At 39.8% G+C, this 25,555-nt stretch overlaps 1 protein-coding gene across 5 annotated transcripts in view; it reads left to right on the top strand.

Moving 5' to 3' along the window:
• The first annotated feature begins 4,854 nt into the window (after positions 1 to 4,854).
• The window catches only part of PICALM (phosphatidylinositol binding clathrin assembly protein), a 112,571-nt gene continuing 91,870 nt past the window's right edge, over positions 4,855 to 25,555 (top strand). For 4 of the 5 annotated variants that reach the window (XM_011984920.1, XM_011984921.1, XM_011984922.1 and 1 more), the window contains exon 1: positions 5,461 to 6,075. In XM_011984920.1, coding sequence (XP_011840310.1) covers positions 5,946 to 6,075 — 130 coding nt within the window. In that variant the 5' untranslated portion in view covers positions 5,461 to 5,945. Of the gene's footprint in view, positions 5,020 to 5,460; positions 6,076 to 25,555 lie in introns of those variants that run through there. The other variant, XM_011984924.1, reaches the window with a different exon arrangement.

A 25,555-nucleotide genomic window follows, 5' to 3' on the forward strand; every position in this document is an offset into this window, starting at 1 on the left:
TCAGGTGATCCACCGCCTCAGCCTCCCAAAGTGCTGGGATTACAGGCATGAGCCACTGCGCTCGGCAGCATAATTTATGTTTCTGGTCATGCAGTTCTCACGGGCAGCATTCCTCCAAGAATTCATCTGTGACCCCAGGCTTCTTACATTTTGTGGTATTGACCTCCTCTAGATTCTCTGAAGTCTTCATTCAGCCTGGAAGAAGGGAAAGAAAGAGAATATGGAGCATGTGTAGGAGGTTTTTGAGGCCTTATGGGTCAAGACTTAAATGGCTTTCATTATTTCTGTCCACATTCTCTGGGACAGAAGTCAGTCACAAGATCCCAACTAATTGCAAAGGAGGCTGGGAAATGTGGTCTAACTCTGTGCTCAAGGGGGAAAGGACACAGTTTGCTGTCTTTGCCACTTAAGGTCATGAAGTTTTAGGGTGTAACTGAGATAATGTATGTAACGTGCTTAGAACAGGGTAAGTAATCAACAAAGTCACATATTATTATTATTGTCACAAATACATATGCTGGGAGTCTGAATAAGTTTCCTGCAGTTGGAAGTGGAATACAGTCATACATCACATAACAATGGGGAAAAGTGCTGAGAAACGTGTCATTAGGCAATTTTGTTGGTTTGCGAACATCACAGAGTGTACTTACAGAAGCCTAGATGGTATAGCCTACTACACACCAAGATTATATATTATAGCCTGTTGCTCCTAGCCTACAAACCTGTACCACACATTACTGTACTAAATAAGCAACTGTAACAAAATGGTATTTGTGTAGCTAAACATAAACCTAAACATAGAACAGATACAGCAAAAACAGGGTATTATAATTTATAGGACCACCCCTGTATCTGTGGTGACTGTTGACTGAAATGTCATGCGGCACATGACTTTATTTGTTTAGAGGTTCTAGCAAGGGAACTTAGCTACAAAGAAAAGTCCTTACCTTTGTAAGGTTATGTGAAGTTATGATCTCTAACTGACTGGCAGCATCAGGAAGTGTAAACACAGAAAGGTGAGGAAGGAAGGGTTTGCCATGTGTTCATATCAGTTTAGTTAGCTTAATATCAAAAGATTATAATTTAGATAATAAAGTATAATAATAAAAGTAAAAATTCTGGTCAATTTTCTCTTCCATATTCCTTTGCCACTTTCTTAAGTCATTGATGACGACTTAAGGTTCCTCAGGTGCAGCATACTTTTACCTATTTTCTCCTTTGTTACCACTTACAGACTAAGATCTCTAAGAACAGAGGCTCTGTTTGTCTTGCACATTATTTTATCTTAGCGTCTAGAAAACCCTGGCACATAGTATGCAGGCAAGAACTATCTGTTGAATAAATGTAGTCTATATTGGCAGCTGCTTCAAGTACTGGCTAAAGGGTCTGGGTAGAGTATTGGAAGGAGAATTATTTTTTAAATCTTGCTTCTGCCACTTAGTTATCTGTGGGATTTTGGAAAGTTACTCAATTTCTAAGATTTGGCCGGGTGCGGTGGCTCATGCCTGTAATCCCAGCACTTTGGGAGGCCGAGGTGGGCAGATCATGAGGTGAGGAGATCCAGACCACTCTGGCTGACATGGTGAAACCCCATCTCTACTAAAAGTACAAAAAATTAGCCAGGCGTGGTGGTGGGTGGGTGCCTGTAGTCCCAGCTACTCGGGAGGTTGAGGCAGGAGAATGGTGTGAACCCGGGAGGCGGAGCTTGCAGTGAGCCGAGATTGCGCCACTGCGCTCCAGCCTGGGCAGCAGAGTGAGATTCTGTCTCAAAAAAATAAAAATAAAAAGTAATTTCTAAGACTTGTCTGTTTTCTTGTATTGGATGGGCACGATACTTGGGCATGATATTTTTTGAAGTTATTGTTATGAGCATTAAATTTTTAAAGTGTAGTGTTTCTAGCACATAGGAGGCATTAAAAAAACTTGTTCCTTCTCCCAACACTCCCTGCCTCTCTACAACATACCTTTTAGTCGGAAAAGCCTAAGAAATATCTAGGAAATATGTTATTCAAGTTTTTTCCTTCTGTTTTTGGTCTGCTCCTTTACAATCAAAATAAAGAGACCTTCAAGTTGAAAACTGACTAGTTCCCAAAGGACTGATAGGTTCACTGTAAATAGTGTTTAACACTTAGAACCTCTATGCTTGACACACAGTTCAATACATAGTTTTTGAAAGAGTAAATTAATTAAGAAGGTCCAAAATAAGGATGATGCTCTTAACAGATAATTATGGGATGGACATACTTTATTTATTTATTTTTAGAGGCAGTGTCTTGCTCTGTCATCCAGGCTGGAATGCAATGATAGGATCATAATTCACTGCAGGCTTAAACTCCTGGACTCAAGGAATCCTCCTGCTTCAGCCTCCCAAGTAGCTATGACTATAGGCTTATGCCTCCATGCCCAGCAGACATGCTATATGTGTGAAAAAGTGGGCAGATTTTATCAAATGAGAGGTTTGGAGTGATGGTGTGTCTGAATGTGTGATTTCAAAGCGTTCTCATTCATTCATTCAATCACCATCTACTGTGTATCTACCTTGCATCAACCATAACACTAGCATGGATGTATCTCTGCACCCCCATGTTAGTGCAATTAGTCAATCACAATAACAATTAGATAACAGAAGGATATATAAGATATGAGTAACAAAAGGAAACCAGTAACTGCTTATTGGGATGTGAAACAGCATGACATCCAAGTATGTCAAGTAGTGTGATATTGGCTGGAGTGCATTTAAAGGAATCAGAAGAGATGAGGCTTAACAAGTAGCAGGTAGGTAGGGGAATTTAGAGGAATGGGAAGAGACAAGGCTCAACAGGTTTAGGTGGCCATATGAGTTGGCATATGTGGAACTTCAGGTAAGATATTTCTTGAATAGACCGAGGAAACTGACACAGAGAAAACTTAAGTATATAAGATAAAGTAGGTCAGTAATGCCTATTCTTAGCTCTAATTCCCCATCTTCTTCTAAATTGCTCCATATATTTCATTTCACAATTACACATAAACCTCTACAACAGTCACTGATTATTTACATACTTAGAAACTTCTAAAACGGGGCCAGATCATGAAGAACCATGTATGCCATGTTGAGAGTCCTTAATTTCATCCTGTAGGGTAGCGATGGGGGAGCTAATGGAAGATTTTAAAGCAAAGAAAAGACAATCACATTTTAGTTTCAGAAATATCTGAATTGGAGAGTCAGGGTATAAAAGACACGGAATCAGCTAAGAAGTTACTAAAATAGTCTAGTACAACAGAGATCATAAAGGCTGGAACTAAGGCAACAGAAGTGGTGTTAGAGATGGGATGTGTTTGAGAGTAGGTTAGGCTTGATGAGGGAAATAAAACAGAAGGAGAACTCTGAATCACAGCTTTCTGAGGGGAGCTTCTGGGCATGTGGTGAGGCCATTAACAGATACAGGGAACAGTGTGGATTAAAGATGTAGGATGCTGGGCAAGGGCAAGAGAAGTTCAGTTTTGGCCATGGTGAGTTGGCATCTGTGGAACTTCAGGTAGAGATATTTCCTGAAGAGACCAAGGAAACTGACATAGAGGACACTTAAACATGTAAGACAAAATAGGTCAGTAATGTCTATCCTTAGAACAATTCCCCATCTTCTTCTAAATTTCTCCATAGATTTCAGTTCACAACTACACATAATCCTCTTCAATGATTACTGATTATTTACATAGTTAGAAACTTCTACCATGTATACTTGGAAAAAATAAAATGATATTTCTAACAGCAGCCTGTTAATAGGGTAAACATGTCAACAATTTTTGTCATAAAAGTGGTCTGAAAGAACCACTTTTGGTAAAAGTAGCAGTGTAATACTTTCCTGTTATGTACTTAGGAATGACTGACATTTTCCCTAAGGATAAAATATTCACCTGTTGATAGCTAGACCATGTTAGTGTTGACCTCAGTTTGGGGTTTACCAATGCAGAGGATCAAGCCAACCAGTAACTTATACAGTGGAACCCACAGACCAGTAGCAATGATGGCTGATAACATGTCTTGAAAATTTGGTAATTCCACTGCCCAATGGAGATGGGGCAGTAAACTGGGCACCAAACCACAGATGGATTGCAGTACAGTGAAGGAAGTCATTATAGTTTTGTGAAATTGGAGGCTGGCTTGACAAAGATGAAGCCCGCTGGGATTAAGAACTGTGTGTTCTTGGCAAGAGCATGTTGCTGCAGAATTTCACCAGCCATAGTGGGGAAAAAAGGGGGGTGAGGGGGTGTGGGGAATATGGAATGGGAGACCACAAAATTCCTGATATGATACATAAAATGTTAAATATCTATCAGCTTTGCATCCTTTGAGAGTCACCAGATTGAAGCACAGTATTTTGGATTTGGCTGGCAGATGGTGTACACAGACTTTGAGAATGTTAGCATTTCATTTGAAACTAGCAAGATTACATGTGACTATCATGGTAACTTAACACTCAAGAGATTTTTCAACTTATCCCTAACCCTGGGTTAAATGTAGGGGCTCTAATAACATATAAAAGGCTTTGTTATGTATGGTCTGGGTCTCATTCAATAGTATTTCAGGATATAATACTTCTTTTAAAATGTCCACAGGGCAGTGTCAACGTCTTTCCATGGAAATCTGGCTCACCCAATAAGAGAAAAGAGGCCAAGGAAAGAAAGACTAAACCAAGAGAGATGGCAGGCAGTGATGTCTGGACTATTTGAATAGGACTTCTCCATTTACCGCCCCTCTCACTTCCTTCTATGGTCTGGACCTTTAATCACCACAGCAGTCAGCCATGTAGGGTCAAGCTAATCGCTGTTGACATCATCCTACTACTTCCCTTTTCAAATTCCAGTGAAGCTATGTGTTTCCTGTCCTATTCCACACCCTAGAGAATGAATACGGGCCAGCTAGTATCTAAATTTAGAATGGCAGCAACGTGTCGGGTTTTCGGAGTAGAGATAAACAAAACCAGGTGACATTTCCAAGCCTCTCAAGGAAAGGGGGGAAAAAAAAACCTTTCTGGGGTAAGTAAATAAGGAGAGCTTCAATAGTTCCACGGTAGAGAGAGGCCTGCTGGCAGGTTCAGAAAATAGGCCGCCTGGAACCTTCTTCTTTAAGCCAGGAGGGCGGCTTTGGGAGGCGTCTCGAAATACATTCTTGACTCTGCTAGGAAAGCTCGGGGAGCCAGAGGCCTAATACCCCCGACTTCAGGGGAAGCTGTGACGGCAGCTGCACCTCCTTTGTCAGGCTGTTGGTTTCAACCACAGACACGAGGACACACTTGAGTTGGGGGTAAGTGGAGAAGCCTGCCGCCCCGCCCCCAGCACGCCGCCCTCGCCATTTCTCTCCCGCCCCGCCCCCCGTCTGTGACCCCGCGGGCCGAGCCTCAGGCGACCTGTTGGCAGGGAGAGTCACGTGACGCGCCGGCTGCGCACTCCCCTCGGGCGGGCCTCCTGTTGCGCCTGCCTGGCGAGTTCCATCACGTAACGCGCGGGCGCCGCCCCGCTCTTCCCTCGTTGAGCGAGGGAGGGCGGGCGTCGAAGAGGAAAGGGAAGGGGAAAGGGGCGGGAGAAGGGAGGAGGGGCGGTGTCCGAGTCACGTGACCCGGGGGCAGCCCGGAAAGCTCCGAGGAGGAGCCTGGCGCCGCCATTTTCCTGCAGCTGCCTGTCCCTCTTACCCTGCCCGGCTCCAGCTGACCAGGGAAGGGGTGGGCTGAACTGAGGCGGGGGCAAGGGAGTGCCCGACATCTTGTCCGACTCCGCGGGTGATACAAGCCGGTTCTCTCTGGACTGGGTGGCAGCGCGCGGCCCCGAACCGCGCCCCAGGCCGGCAGGCGGGGAAGGAGCCGGTGGGGGTAGGGGGTGCGGTGGGGGGTGGGGACCCTCCGGCTGTTGGGGGTCCCAGTCCCCGCCGGCTGCTGAGCGGGTAGGGTGGTGGAGGAACTGCAGAGATGTCCGGCCAGAGCCTGACGGACCGAATCACTGCCGCCCAGCACAGTGTCACGGGCTCTGCCGTATCCAAGACAGTATGCAAGGCCACGACCCACGAGATCATGGGGCCCAAGAAAAAGCACCTGGACTGTGAGTGAAGCCGACCGCGGCCCCCCTCCCAGACGCCCGCGCGACCCGCGTCCTTCTCTCCCTCTCTTTTCTTTCTCCCGTCTGCTGCCTCTTCCCTCCCTGCGTCTTCTCTGGCACGGCGGGTCCTGTGCCCGTTGGGCTGTGTTCTTTTGCTTCCATCACACCTGCCTTCACGGCCTCCGCTCCCCGTCTCAAAATCTGACAAGCCAGTCCCCTCCCTATTCCTAAGGGACCCTCGCCTCCTGTCTGGTGCGCTACCACACCCCATCATACCCAACCAACTTGCCTCCCCACCTGGCTTCTCACCCCCTACCCGTCTCCACTGCAGCCTTCTGCTCTCCCTTCCCACCCGTCCGGTGCCGCCTTGTCGCCCTCGCCTGAGCGTCTGCCCAGCCCCATTGTTTCTTCATCAGCCTTCTTCGGGTTTCCGCAAACGCCTGGTTCCTTGCACCCAAATCCCTGTTATCCCTCCGGGCTGCCTCCCTTGAAGTGATCCCCCACTTCCTTTGCTCCACTAGCTGCTTCTCCCATCCGTTCCTGGCTTTCTCGTCTACCTTGCCTCCCGCGTTTGGGTTACCTTTCATCGCCTCTCTAGTAGCTTCAGTGTAGTTTTTTTTGACTCATTTTATTTTAAACACCATACCCACTTACCCGACTTTTATTTCAGATTACCTTCTTTGTGAGATTGAAAGTAAAAGGATTCAATTTGGTGTAGGGAAAGCTTTCTGGAAAGTTGGGATTTTTATTTGCCTCTGGTGGAATTTAATCATTGTGTTGTCCATACTTTTGACTGGGGTGAGTTTGTGACTGTCACCTCTGCCCCCCACCTTTTCAAATGGGGAGCTGGAGAAAGGCTTTTTGCTGATACTCTTATCAGTTCCCGGAACTGTTAACTCTGGCGGCTTGAATTCAGAAGCTTGAGTGTTAAGCGTAGACTGTTGGAATTCCAAATGGATTGATAAATTTACTTACAAATAACATACATCCCTTAAAAAACATTGGCGAAATGATGTTTGATGATGCTTGAGTTTGGATACGTTTTAATTATGCCAGTTACCTTTTGAGGAACCAGCTTCTCTTACACGACACAGTATTCGTCCGTTCGCTAACGTAGATACAATTAGTAGAGCTGACTCCTCGCAACTTTTTTCTAACCTGGAAGTCACCTGTAATATCCTCCTTTTTCTTTGCGCTCTTTTACCTCAGGGTACAAAGCTCATTGGATCACTCAAGCCAATGGAGCTTAGACCTGAAACTTTTCAGGGAAAAATAGGGAAATAGTCACGATAAATAAGTTCTCTTTTTAAATGACTGAACACATTAGTCTGACTGGCTTTCATCATACATGAAAGTTACTTTGCTTTACTGTTTGAAGCAAGAGTGAGCATGCCCTGAAAGATAATTCACTGTCTGGAAGCCTGTTTTGATTTCTCATTTGGACTTTGGCCGTCAAGTTTGCACTTTAAAAAAAAATGTACGAAATGTAAATTCTTCCAAGTTACTGTGCTCATGAATACTGTTAGAACAAGTTTTTGCTACACAGAAGCCCATTATTCGTTGTGATTGTTCCTCCACTGTGGAAAAAGTTTTAAATAAAAAGCATTAGTGCTTGGTTGTTTCAGATATGCGTTCAAGCTGCTTTTAAACTCTCAGTCCTTGTTTGTCTTAGAGAATGGAGAATATATTTAAATGGTGACACTTATAAACAGAAAACTTTTTAAAATGCATCGTAAAGCCATATGTGATTTTTTGATTATCTGATATGTGTAGTAGACGTTTCTACTATTTAGGCTCTTCAAGTGACTACTTGGTTTGCCCTACCAAATCTTACAGTTTGCCCTGACACTGTGTTAATTCTTCTGTTAGTTGTTTGTTTGTTTGTTTGTTTGTTTGTTTTGGTATGAGAGTATGAAGAAACTGCTTGTGACTGTGTGAACTATTTTCCTCTTTCCTCATTCAAAATAATAATCGATAAGTCTTTTTAAAGTTTTTTATAAAGGTTTGTGTCTTGTTTCAAATGTACCAGTGGTTCTTTTAACGCATTGCCAAAAAGAGGAGAAAATAGGTAGGGTTGGAAGAGTGCTATTTGCATGTGGTTTCATAAATGTTATTAGCTATTTCTCTTTTTTTAACCACTACTGCAGATGCTAACTGGGATTAGGTTTGGAGGATAATCTTGCATTTGTCGTTCTTTTTCTCTTCCACTTCTGTTTTTACAAGCTCTCACCTTTTTGGAACTTGAGTATACCTGGTAGTATTTGATTTAAAAATATATGTGTAGATAGTGTACTTCTATTTCTTTTCAATGAGGTTTTAAAATACTGGAATACTATTTTCCCTACATTGTTGTTTAAAATGTCCTGTAATCAGTTCTCACTAATAAAATACCTTTATCTTAGGTAAAGTCTGACCAGTGAGTGGTTTACTAAACAAATACCTTCCTTGCACACACTAACATGCTTTGAGAAAATTTAAGAGTCTTCTACGGACAGTTCATGGTGTTGACATCATGAACTTTAGGCTTTAATACAGAAACCTGTCATTTCAAGTACTTTTTCGTCTTTTAGAAGTTTTTCTTTATAGTGAAAGCTTAGTTTATGTGCACCTTTTAATGCCTCTAGCAACTGATGCTTATTTATATGAATCTAATGAAAATGATTTCATTTTAAAATGGCAGCATTTAACAAAAAATATGCTTAGGACTGTTGGTTTTCCTATGAGCTCTTAGAGTGTGGAGGTGGTTTCTGTGCAGTTTCTCGCCAAGATCTTTCCATATTAGGAAGTGATTATTAATAATCCATGAATTATAGCTTAATTCATACTACATTATATATTTATTGAAGAAAGATCTTTTTGCTTTGCTTATACTGTAGGTGTTAGTGGATAATAACGTTGACTAGCATCCCTAGTGTGAAAGCGTTGTCGAACTTGGAATATGTCTGTAAAAATAAACATGATTTCCCTTTAATTTTAGGCTTTTAGTAGCCATAATCAAGGTAGAGGCATAGCAGTCCTTATATTTGAAGGACTTCAGTTTTCCAGGCACTTTCTCGTCATCTCATTTAATCCTGTCTCACAGCTGCAGGTGGGGGCAATTCATATACATAGAAAGTAGCCTCTAATTCTGTTTAGCAGTATAGAATGCTTAAAAGAACCATAATTATTGCAGGATAGAAAAAAACATTTTTTTCTTTCTTTTTTTTTTTTTTTTTTTTGAGACGGAGTCTTGGAGTCTCGCTCTGTCCCCAGGCTCAGGTGCAGTGGTGCAATCTTGACTCACTGCAGCCTCCGCCACCCAGGTCCATGCAATTCTCCTGCCTCAGCCTCTTGAGTAGCTGGGACTACAGGCGCATGCCACCACACCCAGCTAATTTTTGTATTTTTAGTAGAGACAGGGTTTCACCATGTTGGCCAGGATGGTCTGGGTCTCTTGACCATGTGATCCTCCCGCCTCTGCTTCCCAAAGGGCTGGGATTACAGATGTGAGCCACCGTGCCTGGCCCACAATTTTTAATTTATAACTTCTTAATATATAAATCATTTTTATCTGATCTTACAATCTTTAGTCTTAACCCACCCTTTTTTTTAATATATAGAATCTTGCTCTGTCACTGGTGTGCAGTGGCAGGATCACAGCTCACTGCAGCCTCATCCTCCTCAGGCTCAAGAGATCCTCCCACCTCAGTCTCCCAAGTAGCTGGGACTACAGGCATGTGCCACTATGCCTGGTTAAAGAAACTTTTTATTTTTGGAGAGATGAGGGTCTCCCTATGTGGCCCATGCTGGTCTTGAACTCCTGGGCTCAAGTAATCCTCCTGTCTCAGCCTCCCAGAGTGCTGGGATTACGGAGCCTCCCAGAGTGCTGGGATTACAGGTGTGAGCCAGCATGCCTGTCCCTTATCCTATTTTATGATACGAATTCTTAATTTTCTTTATTCTTATTTACTATCCTTGGACGTTTATATTTTGACATATGTCAGTGAAATGTAATATTTGTACTAAAGGCTGTAATGTCTCCTTTTTTTTTTTTTTTTTTTTTTTTTTTTAAATGAGGTGGGTCTCACCCTGTTGCCCAGGCTGGAGTGCAGTGGTGCAATCACATCTCACTGCAGCCTTCACATCCGGGTTCAGACAATCTTCCTGAGTAGCCGGGACCATAGGCACCTGCTACCACGCACAGCTAATTTTTAATTTTTGTATAGACAGGGTCTCCTTATGTTGCTCAGACAGGTCTCAAACTCCGGGGCTCAAGGATCCTCTCTACCAGCTGAGCCTCCTAAAGTGCCAGGATTATAGGTGTGAGTCACCATATCCTGTATGTCTCTGTTTTTTAATTCATATTTTTCCCAGTTAATTTACAGGGACATTTCATTTCACCCACTGCCTTATCTTTTCTAAAAATCAAGATCAAGTTCTTACTAAGCATCCATTATCAGCATACCTCTATGGTAGATACAGAATGGTTATTTGTATGTTGTGAACTGAATCTAGAAATTGGAAATAAGTTTTTAAAAAGTAAGATTTGAATATTTTGCTTATGTAGAAGGTGGAATTTGTATTTGGTCTAGGGGTTTGTGTAACTACATTAAAAATGTATGTAACATACCAAACTGTACCTGAATTAATTCTCTTTTAAAGCACAAATGGTTTTTAATGTTTCAGTTAATATCATGGGTGCTTAGTTTGTGTATTGTCAAGAAGGATCTGGTAACTAGGATGTGGTTTCTAAGAAGATGCAGATAAGGAAATAAAGTAGAAGATCTGTCCCAGGATATCTCTTATTTAAAAGTAAGGTAACTGGGACTTTTTTTTTTCAAAAGGATCTGGTTTTTAAAAGACAGTTATTTTGTAATTAATGTCTGGGCTTCCTATTCTTTCCTATAAGAATTAGTCATATGATTTATATTTTCATTATCCTTACTAGTCTTTTAGTAGTTTTGCAATACAGAAAATAGTAATAGAGTTATCAAAGTGGTAGTAATGAGTAAGATTTGATTATTCATGTCAAATGCCTGAGGCATTTTATTTATTTTTATTTTTTCTGTCGCCATGGCGGAACAGAATGCCTGAGGTATATAGTAAAATTCACAAATGGATCCTTTTTCCTCCCAGATATATCTAGTTAAGTTTCTGAATAGTATGTATTTTAAAAGAGAAACCCTAAAGATAACTTAATATTCACCTGTTTTTTTGTAACCGCTTATTTGTAATTAGCAAATGAATTCTGAAATACTTTTGTAATTATTGTTCACTGATGGATTTATTTGCTATGTTAAGAAATAATATTAAACTTTGGGCATCTATACCTTTTATGTTTACTAAATATTTTATATATCTGGATAATTTTTAAAGGTGTCTTTGAATTTAAAGTTACTATGGCAGGTGAGAAGTGAAACACTTCATAAGAAGTGATTGGTGTTTTTCTTTCATATGCTTTGTGAGATATTTATATGAAACATTTACTTTGATGTTTTAAAATACACTGATTGTTTAAAAATAATCTATTTTAATAATCAGAATCGCTTTCATTTAAGTAAATTTATTTGGCCATGATGATCGTTTAGAATAGTTAATGTGAAAGTTCACCGTAGACATAGTTGTTTCTCCTTTGTTCAGCTCTAAAATGCTTAATTTCATGATTTCTCACTTAAAATAAAGAAGTAAGAAAAATAAACTTAGAGGCTTCTTGGCAAGAGGTTAGAACCCTACCAGGAAGTAGTAGCCTTAGACTTTCAAAGTAAAGGCTTAGTATTTGCTCTTCCTGTTCTTTTGGTAGCTAAAGTGGCATTTCCGTTACTTTGTGTTCTGTCTTAGTATGTTCCTAGTTAAACTGTTTTATACGTTTCTCTAGAAAATCAAAATTTTGGACTTGACCTTTTAGAATTTTGTATGTTCACTGTGTATATGGTTCTTTTTACGGAGAATCATTTTGGACAGTTAGATAGTTCTTTAAAAGAGAATCTCGGCAAACCTAAGCCTTTGTATTAAAAATTATGTTCAGAGTTGTGATTTATCAGATTATCAGAAAATTAAGGATTTCTCAAGTTATTATCAAGATATATTATATCCCCCACGAAAGTGGTACATTTGTTAAGATTGATGGACATACATTCACACATCTTTACCCAAAGTCCATAGTTTACGTTAGGGTTCACCCTTTTTTTTTTTTTTTGAGACGGAGTTTAGCTCTTGTTCCCAGGCTGGAGTGCAGTGGTACGATCTCGGCTCACTGCAACCTTCGCCTCCCGGATTCAAGGGATTCTCCTGGCTCAGCCTCCCAAGTACCTGGGATTACCGGTGCCCGCCACTGTGCTCAGCTAAATTTTTATATTTTTGATAGAGATGGAGTTTCACCATGTTGGCCAGGCGGGTCTCGAATTCCTGACCTCAGGTGATCCACCCACCTCGGCCTCCCAAAGTGTTGGGATTACAGGCGTGAACCACTACGCCAGGCCAAGGTTTACTCTTGGTGTTTGTATGTTCTGTGAGTTTGGACAATTGTATGGCACATATCCACTATTGTAGTGGTACAATGTTTATCTGCCCTGAAATACTATATGCTCCCCCTAGCCATCCCTCCTGTTCCCCAACCGCTGGCAACTACTATTTTTTATTAACTATCTCTATAGTTTTGCCTTTTCAAGAATGTCGTAGTTGGAATCATACAGTCTATAGCCTTTTCAGATTTTCTTTTTTCACGTACTAATACGCATTTACGATTTCCTCAATGGCTTTTCATGGTTTGACAGCTTTTTTTTTTTTTTTTGGCACTTGACTACTCTATTTATTATCTGGATATACCAGGGTTTACTTGTCCATTTACTTAGTGAAGGACATCTTAGTTGCTTCCTAGTTTTGGCAATTGTGAATAAAGCTGTTATAAACATCAAACATCTGTGTGTGTGTCTTTTGTGTGGACATAAGTTTTCAGTTCATTTGGATAAATACCAAGGACCACAGTTGCTGGATCATATGATAAGAGTACCTTTAGTTTTGCAAGAAACCTCCAAACTGTCTTTCAAAGTGATGGTACCATTTTATATTCGCACCAGTAATGAATGGGAGTTTCTGTTCACATTCTTACCAGCATTTGATATTGTCACTGTTACAGGTTTTGGCCATTCTAATAGGTGTGTAGTGGTATTGTTTTAATTTGCATTTTCCTGATTATGTGACATCTTTTCATATGCTTAGTTGCCATCTTTATATTTTCTTTAGTGAGGTGTCCGCTAAGGTCTTTGTCCTGCTCTTAAAGTCAGGTTCTTTGTTTTCTTATTGTTGAGTTTTGAGAGTTGTATATTTTGAATAACAATCCTTTATCAAATGTATCTTTTTTTTTTTTTTTGAGATAGAGTCTTGCTCTGTCTCCTAGGCTAGAGTGCAGTGGCGCCATCTCATCTCATTGTAAGCTCTGTCTCCCAGGGGTTCAAGCGATTCTTCTGCCTCAGCTTCCCGAGTAGCTGGGATTACAGATGCCCACCATCATGCCCGGCTAATTTTTGTATTTTTAGTAGAGATGGGGTTTCACCATATTAGCCAGGCTGGTCTTGAACTCCTAACCTCAGGTGATCTGCCTTCTTCAGCCTCCCAAAGTGTTGGAATTACAGGCATGAGCCACCAAGCCTGGCTATCAAATGTATCTTTTGCAAATATTTTCTCCCAGTCTGTGCCTTGTCTTTTTCATTCTCTTGACAGTGCCTTTCACAGAGCAGAAAATTTTAATCTTAATGAAGTCCAGTTTAGCAGTTCTTTCTTTAATGGGTCATGCCTTCATCATTGTGTTTAAAAAGTCATCAACAAATGCAAGGTCATCTAGATTGTCTTCTGTGTCACCATCTGGGAGCTTTATAATTCTGCATTTTATATTTAGGTCTGTGATCCATTTTGAGTTAATTTTTGTGAGTGTAATGTCTGTCTCCAGATTCTTTTTTTTTTTTTTTTTTTTTGCCTGTGGATGTGGAGTTGTGCAGTACTATTTGTTGAAAAGACTATCTTTGCTGCATTGTATTGCGTTTCTCCTTTGTTGGCAGTGGTTCTTAAGGTGTGATCTGGGGACTTCTGGGGGTTCTCAAGACCGTTTCAGCAAGTTTGTGAGTTAAAAACTATTTTCATGTACTAAGACATTATTTGCCTTTTCTATTTTTATTCTTTCGCCACTGTACAGTGGAGTTTTCCAGAGGCTATGTGATGTGTGATATTGCAACAGTTTGAATGTAGTAGCAGATAATGAGAATTCAACTATTTCCTATTAAGTCACAAAATAGAGTTTTGCAAAAATGTGAAACAATGCCATTCTTCTAAATTGTGGGGTGCTTTTTTGAAAATACTGTTATTTTTCACATGAGTTAGTGTTGATAAATTTCTCAGTTTCAGTTTCTAACAGTAAATATTGATAGAGAACCCCTATATAAAAGCTCTTGGGTCCTCAATTTTAAAGTGTAAAGGTTCTGAGACTACAAAAATTGCACTTTTAGGGATGAGTGTGTGTTACAGGAGACAAAAGAGTACTCAAAGAGGAACTAGATTTAAGGGATCCTTTGAATTCTCAGGAGTGATTTTGGATTTGATTTTGTAGGTAACAGTGCCCCAACTTTTGGAAGATTTCAAGCAAGAGATGTGATATCATAATCCCTATATCCACTTTATGTCCATAAGTAGATTGGAAGGAGTGTTCAGTATGACTTGGGAACTGCTGGGGCAAAAAAGTCTAACACTGATATTTAAAATTTTTTTCCCAAAGACCTTAAAAATTAGTTATTAATTGGAACTCTTGATTATTTGTCCCCTCTTTCTCTCTCTCTTTTTTTTTTTTGTTAATGTCAAAACTATCTTTTTTTGTGAAAGCCAGGCAGGTTAGGTATCAATTGTGCCAAAAGTTCTTGACTACCAAACCATTAGCCTTTGGACTTATGATTCCTTGGACTAAAGACAGGGTCTTGCTCTACCACCCAAACTGGAGTGTAGGGTCATGATTATGGCTTACTGTAACTCTAAACTCTTGGGCCGAAGGGATTCTCTTGCCTCAGCCTCCTGAGTAGATAGGACTACAGGTGTGTGCCACCATGCCCTGCTAAAGAGAAAGGGGTCTCTTGCCTAGGCGGGTCTCGAACTTCTGACCTTGTCCTCCCCAAGTACTGCGATTATAAGTGTGAACCACTATGCTTGGCCTCTTTTAAACTTACTTTACCTTGCTTCCATTAATATTCACATTTAAAGTAACCACTTTCATAAAAACATCACTGAATAACTCCCCTGGTCCTGTCAGTCCAATATTATTCTCACCATTTATAAAGTTTCAAATATTGTTAAACTGTAGTTGCTATCTTGCTTTTATATATTTTGGGTTTATGCACATTTCCTCTGTAGAACAGGAACTGTTTTCTGTATTGTTCTTTATCTCTTCTTCAAGTACCTAGTCAGCAACCCCATGGGTGCTCAGTAAATATCAAATGATTATACTTAACCTCCCTTCATAGCTCCGACTATTCCATGAACAATTTATGGACATAAAAATCTATACCAGTAGACATTTAAGGATATTTATTACGGTGACTATGGAAATTACCTGGTTACAAATTTGTATATAAAGTCAGTAACATTGATTAAAAACATAAGAAATTACTGTGTTTCATGGAACTCATGAGGCATTAAGAAGTTTAGTTTTCTTTAGATGCAAGGTAGTGTCTTCCAAAAACATTGTTACTTCAGAATTTTTGTAGCTGCTCCATTTGAACGCTATATTAAAATGCACATTTTTGAGGACATATTCTTGAAATTAGGAATGTAATTTTTAAGAATTTAACAGAGGACCAGAAATAGATCTGAAGAGTTTATCAGAGCTGCTTCCTTGCACAACTCCAGAAGGTGGCTATCACATCTTTTTGTGCAAAAGGTGCCTCCTAAAGTATAACTGTACAGTAGACTCATTTTTGATATAAGAAGGGATAAAGCACACTTAACAGATGATATCAAAATATAAAAGAAAAGAAGTGTCTGTTTTAGAAGGAAGCTGTATGAGGTATGAGGCAAAGGTTAGGGAGGTGGTAGCAATGGTGGTAAAAATAGGATCACTTAATCTAGATTAATCAGTAAGTTGATTCCAGGGGCCAGTGGGAATTGCTGAAAGTTTCATCTGAATACATGAAATTTTTAGCAGTGGTTAGGGGAATGGTGCTGGTATTTATAGCCATAAAGTTATTACTTGAAAGCATCCTAGGGACCCAAGTCTTAATCAAGGGGCAGTTTTTCCAAGTAGTGGTTGAGGAAGTTGGGCATGCTTTCCAAAGCTTATTTCCCTACTAAAGATTGCAGATATACTCTGCAAGGGACTTCACAAAATATACCCAATTGTCATATTTTAATGTACATGTTTCTTCTGATTGTAGGTCCCACGTGACTATAAGCTCTGAGATCAAGGGTCATCTTTGGGGTTGTGTGTGTGTGCACTTAAAATTTTATGTGCTGGTAATAGTTATCTTGTGGATGTTTAAGAAATAGGAATGCGTGCCATATTTTAAATACATCTTATATGCAAAAATTTTAATGTAATCTAAGTATGCCGCAAAAAGTAAATAGCGGGTGGTATTCACACTGCAGAGGATTGGCAAGTCTTTTTGATATACTTCAAACAATTGTTGCAGAAATCCGACTCATGCACTGTATTGAATAATTTGAAACATTAGCATTTAACTAATCCAAAGCTAAAATAAAGAGGAGATTTTGAGGAGAGGTGATAAATATATGCAGTTGTCCTTCAGTATCTGTAGGGGATTGATTCCAGGACCTCCCACAGATAAGAAAATCTAAGGGTGCTCAAATCCCTGATGTAAAATGGCATTGTTTGCGTATAACCTATGCACATTCTCTGAATACTTTAAATCATCTCTAGGTTGCTTATAATACCTAATACAATATAAGTGCTACGTGAATAGTTGTTATACTGTATTGTTTAGGAAATAATGACAAGGAAAAAAGTCTGCGCATGTTCAATAGAGATGCTTTTTTTGGTATATTTTCAATTCGTGATTGAATCCATGATAATGGAACCCATTGATATGGAGGGTTAGCTGTGTGTGCATATACACACACACACCCCCCCCACACACATAATTTTTTATTTATTTTTATTTATTTATTTTTGAGACAGATTCTTACTCTGTTGCCCAGGCTGGAGTGCAATGGCGCGATCTCGGCTCCTGCAGCCTCCGCCTCCTGGGTTCAAGTGATTCTCCTGTCTCAGCCTCCCAAGTAGCTGGGATTACAGGTGCGAGCCACCAGGCCCAGCTAATTTTTGTATTTTTAGTAGAGACAGAGTTTCACCATGTTGGTCAGGCTGGTCTTGAACTCCTGACCTCATGATCCGCCCACCTCGGCCTCCTAAAGTGCTGGGATTACAGGCATGAGCCACCACTCCTGGCCTCACACACATAGTTTTCTTTTTTGCAATTTTTTATTTTTATTTTTTTCCCTTTTAGAGTACACATTTTTTTTGCAATTTTAAAATTGAGACATAATCTACATAACACAAAATTCAGTTTTAAAGTAGAGAATTCAGTGTTATTTAGTATGTTCACAGTGTTGTGTGCAACCATCCCCATTATGTAATTCTAGAACATTTTCCATCACCCAAGAAAGAGATCCTGTATCTGTTAACAGTCACTCCTAAGCTGTCCTCTGCCCCCGTGCAACCATTAATCCACTTTCTATCTACGAATTTTTCTGTTCTGCACATTTCATATTAATGGAATCATACAATATGTTGCCTTTTCTTCCTGGCTTCTTTCAGTTATAATGTTTTAAAGGTTTATCCTTGTAGCACATATCAGTACTGTATTCATTTTTATAGGTGAATAATACCCCCTTGTATAGATATCCACATTTCATTTATATTTTCATTAGTTGGTGGACACTTGGGTTGTTTAGCCATTTGGGCTATGAAGAATGATACTGCTATGAACATTCATATACAAGTTTTCATGTGAACGTATTTTCAGTTTCCTTAGGTATATATCTAGGTGTAAAATTGCTGGTTTATATGGTGATTCTGTTTAACTTTTTGAGGAACTACCAAACTGTTTTCCACAGCAGTGACACCGTTTTACATTCCCATTAGCAATGTATGAAGGTTCCTATTTCTCCCCTATTTTCTTGCCAAACTTGTGATTTTCAGGATTTTTGTTTTTTGATTTTTAAAAAATAGTCATCCTAGTGGGTGTGAAGTGTTACGTCATTGTGACTTTGGTTTCCATTTCCCTAATGGTTAATGCTGTTTAGCATTTCTTTATGTGGTTATTGACTATTTGTATATCTTTGGGAAAATATCTATTCAAGATATTTTGCCTGTTTTAAAATTTGGTCTTTATGTATTCTGGATACTGGAAGAGTACTTAACATACTTCACATACTAGATCTTTATATGATTTGTAATTTTTTCCCCATTCTGTGGCTTGGCTTGTCACTTTCTTGATAAAATGTCTTTTAATACACAAAAGTTTTAAATTTTCAAGTCTAATTTTTCAGGACTTTTTTTTTTTTTCCAGACAGAGTCTTGTTCTGTCACCCAGGCTAGAGTGCCGTGATGCAATCTTGGCTCACTGCAACTTCGCCTCTGGAGTTCAAGTGATCCTCCTGCCTTAGCCTCCCGAGTAGATGGGACTACAGGCATATGCTACCGTGCTGGCCAAGTTTTTGTATTTTTAGTAGAGACGGGGTTTTACCATGTTGGGCAGGCTGGTCTTGAACTCCTGACCTCAAGCGATCCACCCACCTCAGCCTCCCAAAATGCTGGGATTACAGATGTGAGCCATCACACTGTCACCCAGCCTCTGATTTTTTTGATTGTGCTTTTGATTTATCTAAGAAATCGTTGACTGATTCAAGGTTGTGCACATTTACACCTGTTTCCTTCTAAGAGTTTTAGGAAGAAATTTTAGCTCTTAGATTTAAGATTAATCTATTTTGGGTTGACTTTTTGTATATGGTATGAAGAAACATGTTTACATTAAGGAAAACCAAAGATATTTGAGTTTTTAATCTTTTGAAGTTGACATGGAATACAACTCTGCTACCTCTGTGTAATGTTGAAATGGAATTGTGCAGGAGAAAAATGTTACTTGATGGCAATCTCCAGGATTACTGGGCATAGTTTGGTGATGGATAACTGGAATTATTTGGGTCAGACATTCTTTCAGCTGGATGAACCACTTAATCTGATCCAGTGTATATTTTTTACATTTTCAGAATAGTCTTAGATATATGAAGAAGGTAACAAATAGTTGCATGACTGTGAATAAGTTGTTTTGTCCACAAAGAATACTGTCATTGTATGTTTCCATAGTATCTTTTTATTTTTATTTTTTTTTTGAGATGGAGATTTGCTCTTGTTGCCCAGGCTGGAGTGTAATGGCACGATTTAGGCTCACTGCAACCTCTGCCTCCTAGGTTCAAGCAATTCTCCTGCCTTAGCCTCCCAAGTAGCTGGGATTACAGACGTGTGCCACCACACATGGCTAATTCCGTATTTTAGTAGAGATGGGGTCTCACCATGTTAGCCAGGCTGGTCTCAAACTCCTGACTGACCTCAGGTGATCCACCCATCTCAGCCTCCCACAGTCCTGAGATTACAGGCATGAGCCACCACATCCAGCCAGCAAGCAATTGTTTAAAGGTAGATTTTTGCCAACATAAAAAAAAAAAATCATATTTTTTCTGGAGTGCTAAGGAAAAATGGTGACAGTCCAGAAAATATTATAAAGATGAGTGGGCCGGGCACAGTGGCTCACGCCTATAGTCCTAGCACTTTGGGAGGCCAAGGTGGGTGGATAACCTGAGGTCAGGAGTTCGAGACCAGCCTGACCAACATGGAGAAACCCCCGCAGCCCGAGCAACAGGTATGGAACTCTGTCTCAAAAAAAAAAAAAAAAAAGAAAGAAACACTTGATTCTTACCTTAAAAAGAGGCTGAGCTCTAATAGTGCAAAATGTGCAAACTAATAATTGATTGTAGTACATTGAGGTAAATGCATAATAACTTTTTACATAAAGATCAAATAGGAAAGAGTAACTTTGAAGGAGTTTAGTAAAGACTTCACAGTGGAGGTAACAGGAACTTTAAGGATAAATGGTGATTTGCAGATGATAAGCAGTGACATGGGACAAAAAAGCACTTTATGGTGTGTTTGTGGGAAACTGAATAGTTTTGTGTGGTAGAATGCAAAGTGTTAATGGGAGTAAGGGGAGATGAGACTGGAGAGGGAACCCTTAAAGGAGCAGGAGTTGCCTTGATAGACTCTGGGCTCCTCAGTGCCATCCTCCATCTTCATTTTAGAGCCCTCCTTTCTCCCATTTATTAGTTGCTTCCCTAGCTTTAGATACCAGTGCTGTGAAACTAGCAATGTATTTTTTCCTTTTCACACATAGTTTGTAGTGGGGTTGTTGAGAAGAATAGGAAAGAAGGAATGCATGATTCTGCTGGCACATGTGCAGGGGGCTCAGTATACCTTACCATCCAAAATTGGACCTCTGAATGTTATTATACATAATGTTTGGGTCTGCAAATAACTAAAATCAGGCATACTGTGAACTCATGGTTTTTGTGGACTTGTCTGAGAATTGAGCTTTTATTGAGTTCTAAATTTATGAATGAACTTAAACACAAACTATCTTATTGGGTAATAGTATGAATGCATAAGATTTGTTCAATCAGTTTAAAGTCAGTAAGAATTTTGGTGGCCTGTTTGATTTAATTAGTGACTTATATGTATCTGAAAATGATATATTGTCACTTGTGCATTTTTAAAGCTGGATCTCTACCAAACAAGGCTTTGTTAGTTTTGACTGGGTACCGTGGCTCATGCCTGTAATTCCAGCACTTTGGGAGGCCGAGGTGGGCAGATTGCTTGAGTCCAGGAGTTTGAGACCAGCTTGGGTGACATAGTGAAATCCCATCTCTACTGAAAATATAAAAATTATTTGGGCATGGTGGCACACGCCTATAGTCCCAGCTACTTGTAAGGCTGAAGTGGGAGGATCACTTGAGTCCAGGAGGCAGAGGTTGCAGTGAGCTGAGGTCATGCCACTGCACTCCAGCCTTGGTGACAGCGAGACCCTGTCTCAAAAAAAAGACTTTGTTAGTCTTATAGAAATTAATATGCTCTTTAGCATTACATATTGAGTCTTGTTAAAATAAAACTTTAGACAAATTAAATTTGGCAGTTAATTTTAGCAAAGAAACAATTGTGAATTGAGCAGCACCCTGAAGGAGTAAAGGTTTGGAAAGTTCCACCCAGCAATGTGGATAGTCAGGATTTATAGACAGAAAAAGAAGTGACATCTTGACATAGCCTGATTCATTACAGGTCTGCATTTGGGTCCACGTTTGCCTTATTTGGACACGTCTGAGCAGCTTGCAGCTTGTGATTGGCAGAAAACTTAGCTGCTCGGAACAAGACTATACTCAAGTTAGGTTGCAGTTTTACCATACTGAGGTGCAGTTCACTGCTAATGGAAGCAGCTTTAGGCCAAATTTAATTAACAGTGTCACTATTCAGGTCGTGTTGAGATTATTGTGAAATCAAAGTGCAGAAACACTAATCTGTCCTCAGTCTGGTAGGGAAGATGACATATGTAGATAGCTGTATTGCCAGACAGTGTGAGATAAGTACAGATCAAATGACATTAAAAATCAGAGGAGTGAGATACTGCTTTTGATAAGGGAAGAGAACTAGACCTTAAATGATAAGTTATTAGGAACACTAGGCATTTCAGGTGGAGGAAAGAGCATGAGCAAACATTTGTAGACAGGAAGCTGAAATTGTGTTTGAGGAACAAAGAAATTTGTAAATGGGGTGCTTTTGGACTGTGAGAGGGACAGGTTGGGTGCAATGAGAAGTATAGTTGGAACAATTGAGGCTAGATTGTGAAGGGAGTATGACTTTTAATTATATGACCTTTAGATACAGCTTTTTGGCTACTGTAGGTCAAGTTGGACCATAGTTAGAGCCAATTTTTCAAAATTACACTTTATCTGTAGTTTCTGCTGCCGGTGTGAAAACAGGAAAGGCAAGGAGTTTTGCTGATCTGGAAGCTGAGGATGAGATTTTGCTGCCTCAAGCTTTTTGTATTAACTTTATCATAGACTGAATGAATGGTGGCAATTACTGAGGTTTGGGGGATTTCCGAGTCTCTAGATTGCACAGGAATCATTGAAGAAGTCTTCTCAACAGAAATAATGTAAACCTAACTTTGATCTGAAAGTAGAAATTTTATAAAAGAAAGGAAACCTTTCAGTCTTCAGGGATTCACAAAATCTGATAAAAATTGGTGTATTAGTCCATTTTCATGCTGCTATGAAGAAACACCCAATACTGGGTAATTTATAAAGAAAAGAGGTTTAATTGACTCACAGTTCTGCATGGCCAGGGAGGCCTCAGGAAACTTAAAATTATGGCAGAAAGGGAAGCAAACATGTCCTTTTTCACATGATGGCCGGAGAGAGAAGTCCCCCTTGTAAAACCATCAGATCTCATGGGAACTCACTCACTATCTTGAGAACAGCATGGGAGAAACTGCCATGCCGTTTCAATTATCTCCACCTGGTCCCGTACTTCACGTGGGGGTTATTACAGTTCAAGGTGAGATTTGGGTGGGGACACAGAGCCAAACCGTATCAGTTGGTTTAGTTAGGACATAACATACAAAATGGGGAGAATAGCTAACATTTAAGGAGACCTTTTTATGGCTTGGGCAATTGACATGCATTATTAACACAATATTTTTACAAACCTATTCATCAGATAGTCCTATTGGCTCTATTTTCCAGATACTTAAACTAAAACACTACTAGTAAGAAGACACAGAATAAATCCAACATTTAGATGGCTCTGAAGAACCTTGACTAGAGGTTACGCAATCTGAAGGGGAGCCTCTTAGCTCACAGAAAACTTATATGGAATGAGATATAGATAGGAGAGAGCTTTTCTTTGAGAAATATAATTTATGTAAATATGTAAGATTACATTTTGAGATGTCAACTTTCTATACTTCTTTTTTTTTCTGTTTAAGATGGGAGTCTCTGTTGCCCAGGCTAGAGTGCAGTGTTGCGACGTCAGCTCACTGCAACCTCTGCCTCCCAGGATCAAGTGATTCTCCTGCTTCAGCCTCCCAAGTAGCTGGGACTGCGGGTGCATGCTACCATGCCCGGCTAATTTTTTTATTTTTAGTAGAGATGGGGTTTCACCATATTGGCCAGACTGGTCTGGAACTCCTGACTTCAAGTGATCCACCCACCTCCGTCTCCCAAAGTGCTGGGATTACAGGAGTGAGCCACCACTTTTATCTTAAGATAAATTTTCCATATGCTTCAAGAGGAATAAGCTCTAACTGGAATGTAGGGTACTGACCCTAGCTCCATATGACCTCACAAAAATCCGTTTTGAAAATAGTTTATTTTCTAAATTGCTTTCTTTCTCTGTTATTCTGTGATGCTACAATTGTGTTCCTTTAGCTTTTTTTGTTATAGGCTTGGTCCTTTGGAAACGAATACCAGAGACAGTTTCTCTCTGAGCTTTTGCTTCATTCTCCATTAGAGTATTCCGTCCCATCCACTAGTTAATCATTATTTGAAAAACAGTTTGAATTTGCATACCTTATCATTGGTAGGAATAGGTGGCATTGTCTTATGTGATTTTTGTTTTAGGAGGAAATGGGCAACAAAAGTGTGAATTTTCAGCTGGGTGCGGTGGTGCATCCTTGTAGTCCCAGCTACTCAGGTGGCTGAGGTGGCAGTATTCCTTGAGGCCAGTAGTTCGAAGCCACCTTGTACAACATAGCAAGACTACTATCACATGAAAATAATAATAATAATGATAAAACTAATGTTTTTCCAGTGTGTATCTTGGATGTTAAAAAAAAAGGGAGTTTCTACCTTTATTAAAAATTGTCTTGTATGTGTTGAGTATTGTTCACATTAGGGGGATCAGTTGAGGGTGTATAAGGAGCATCACTAATCCATCACCATTTCTTTATGTTCTACCACAGTGACATAATTTTAAAATTATTAAGTGATGGATTGATGAGTAATTGCTTCACCTTATTTTTGTCTCTTAATTTTAATTCTTTAGAAACGCAGAAATATAAACATTATTATTGTTGCCAGGATCCTTAATTTAATTTGCATGATGGAAGGACTATGTTTCTTAAATTATATGAATGCTGTGTATATGTATTGTAGAATGGGGAATTGCATGTATCTGTTTAATATTAGAACTCTGTAATAGGTCAAGGCTGTGTCAGTTTTTGTGGCTATAATTGCTTACACGTTTTTGGCTTACAGCCTTTTGTGCACCAGTGACAACCATTAAGAGCCAAAAAAGTTTGCTTTTACTTGTAGTACATGTACATCTAGTTTTGAGTTATTTGTCAAAAAAGGGTGAACTTTGTTTTTGCCTTTTTTTTTCTTTTTCTTTTGGCCATTTGTGACTTGAAATTAAGCAACTTACTGATACAGTTCTTTTTTTTTTTTTTTTTTTGAGACAGGGTCTTGCTCTGTCGCCCAGGCTGGAGTGCAGTGGCACAATCTCTGTGCAGTGGCACAATCTCTGCTCACTGCAACCTCCGCCTCCCGGGTTCAAGCAATTATCCTGCCTCAGCCTCCTGAGTAGCTGGGGTTATAGGTTCTCACCACTACGCCTGAATAATTTTTGTATTTTGTTTTTAGTAGAGATGGGGTTTTGCCATGTTGGTCTTGAACTCCTGACCTCAGGTGATCCAATCACCTCGACCTCCCAGAGTGCTGGGATTACAGGCGTGAGCCACCTCACCTGGCCTGATGTAGTTTAGAATAATCTTTAGTTGTGTCCGATATGTAGTTTTACCTATCAAACTAGTTTTAATGGTTGGTACTTTTTTATTTTTAACTTCTCTAAGTTCATCTGTCTTCAGATTGGATCTTTGGAAAGGGAGGGGCAGAATTTTGGAAGGTAGCATTTCTCTTAGATGAGTAGAAAAGAGGCCAGGCGCGGTGGCTTACGCCTGTAACCCCTGCACTTTGGGAGGCCAAGGCGGGTGGATCACCTGAGGTCAGGAGTTCGAGACCAGCCTGGCCAACATGATGAAACCCTGAGATCGCACCACTGCACTCCAGCCTGGGCGACAGAGTGAGACTGTGTCTCAGACAAAAAAAAGAAAAGAAAAGAAAATGAATTTCACTAATTAACAGTTACTGGCTTTATTTCAGGTGAGCTGTCGTGGGGGAATTTGTCTGGCTTTGAGATACAAGGTCAGTTTGAAGATTTATTGATACGTACAAAATGGAGTGGGTTGCTCTGCAATAAATTTGTGTATTAAAACTGAATATCCAAGAGAAAATAAGTTAACAGGATAGTTGCATTTGATCTTTTGGTATGGAACTGGAGTAAAGTTCTGATGATTTGTTCTTTTTTTTAATTTTTTTATTTTTTGAGACAGGCTTGCTTTGTCACCCA

This window comes from Mandrillus leucophaeus, unplaced genomic scaffold (genome assembly GCF_000951045.1).
Source record: "Mandrillus leucophaeus isolate KB7577 unplaced genomic scaffold, Mleu.le_1.0 Scaffold276, whole genome shotgun sequence".
In the NCBI taxonomy this organism is placed as follows: domain Eukaryota; kingdom Metazoa; phylum Chordata; class Mammalia; order Primates; family Cercopithecidae; genus Mandrillus; species Mandrillus leucophaeus.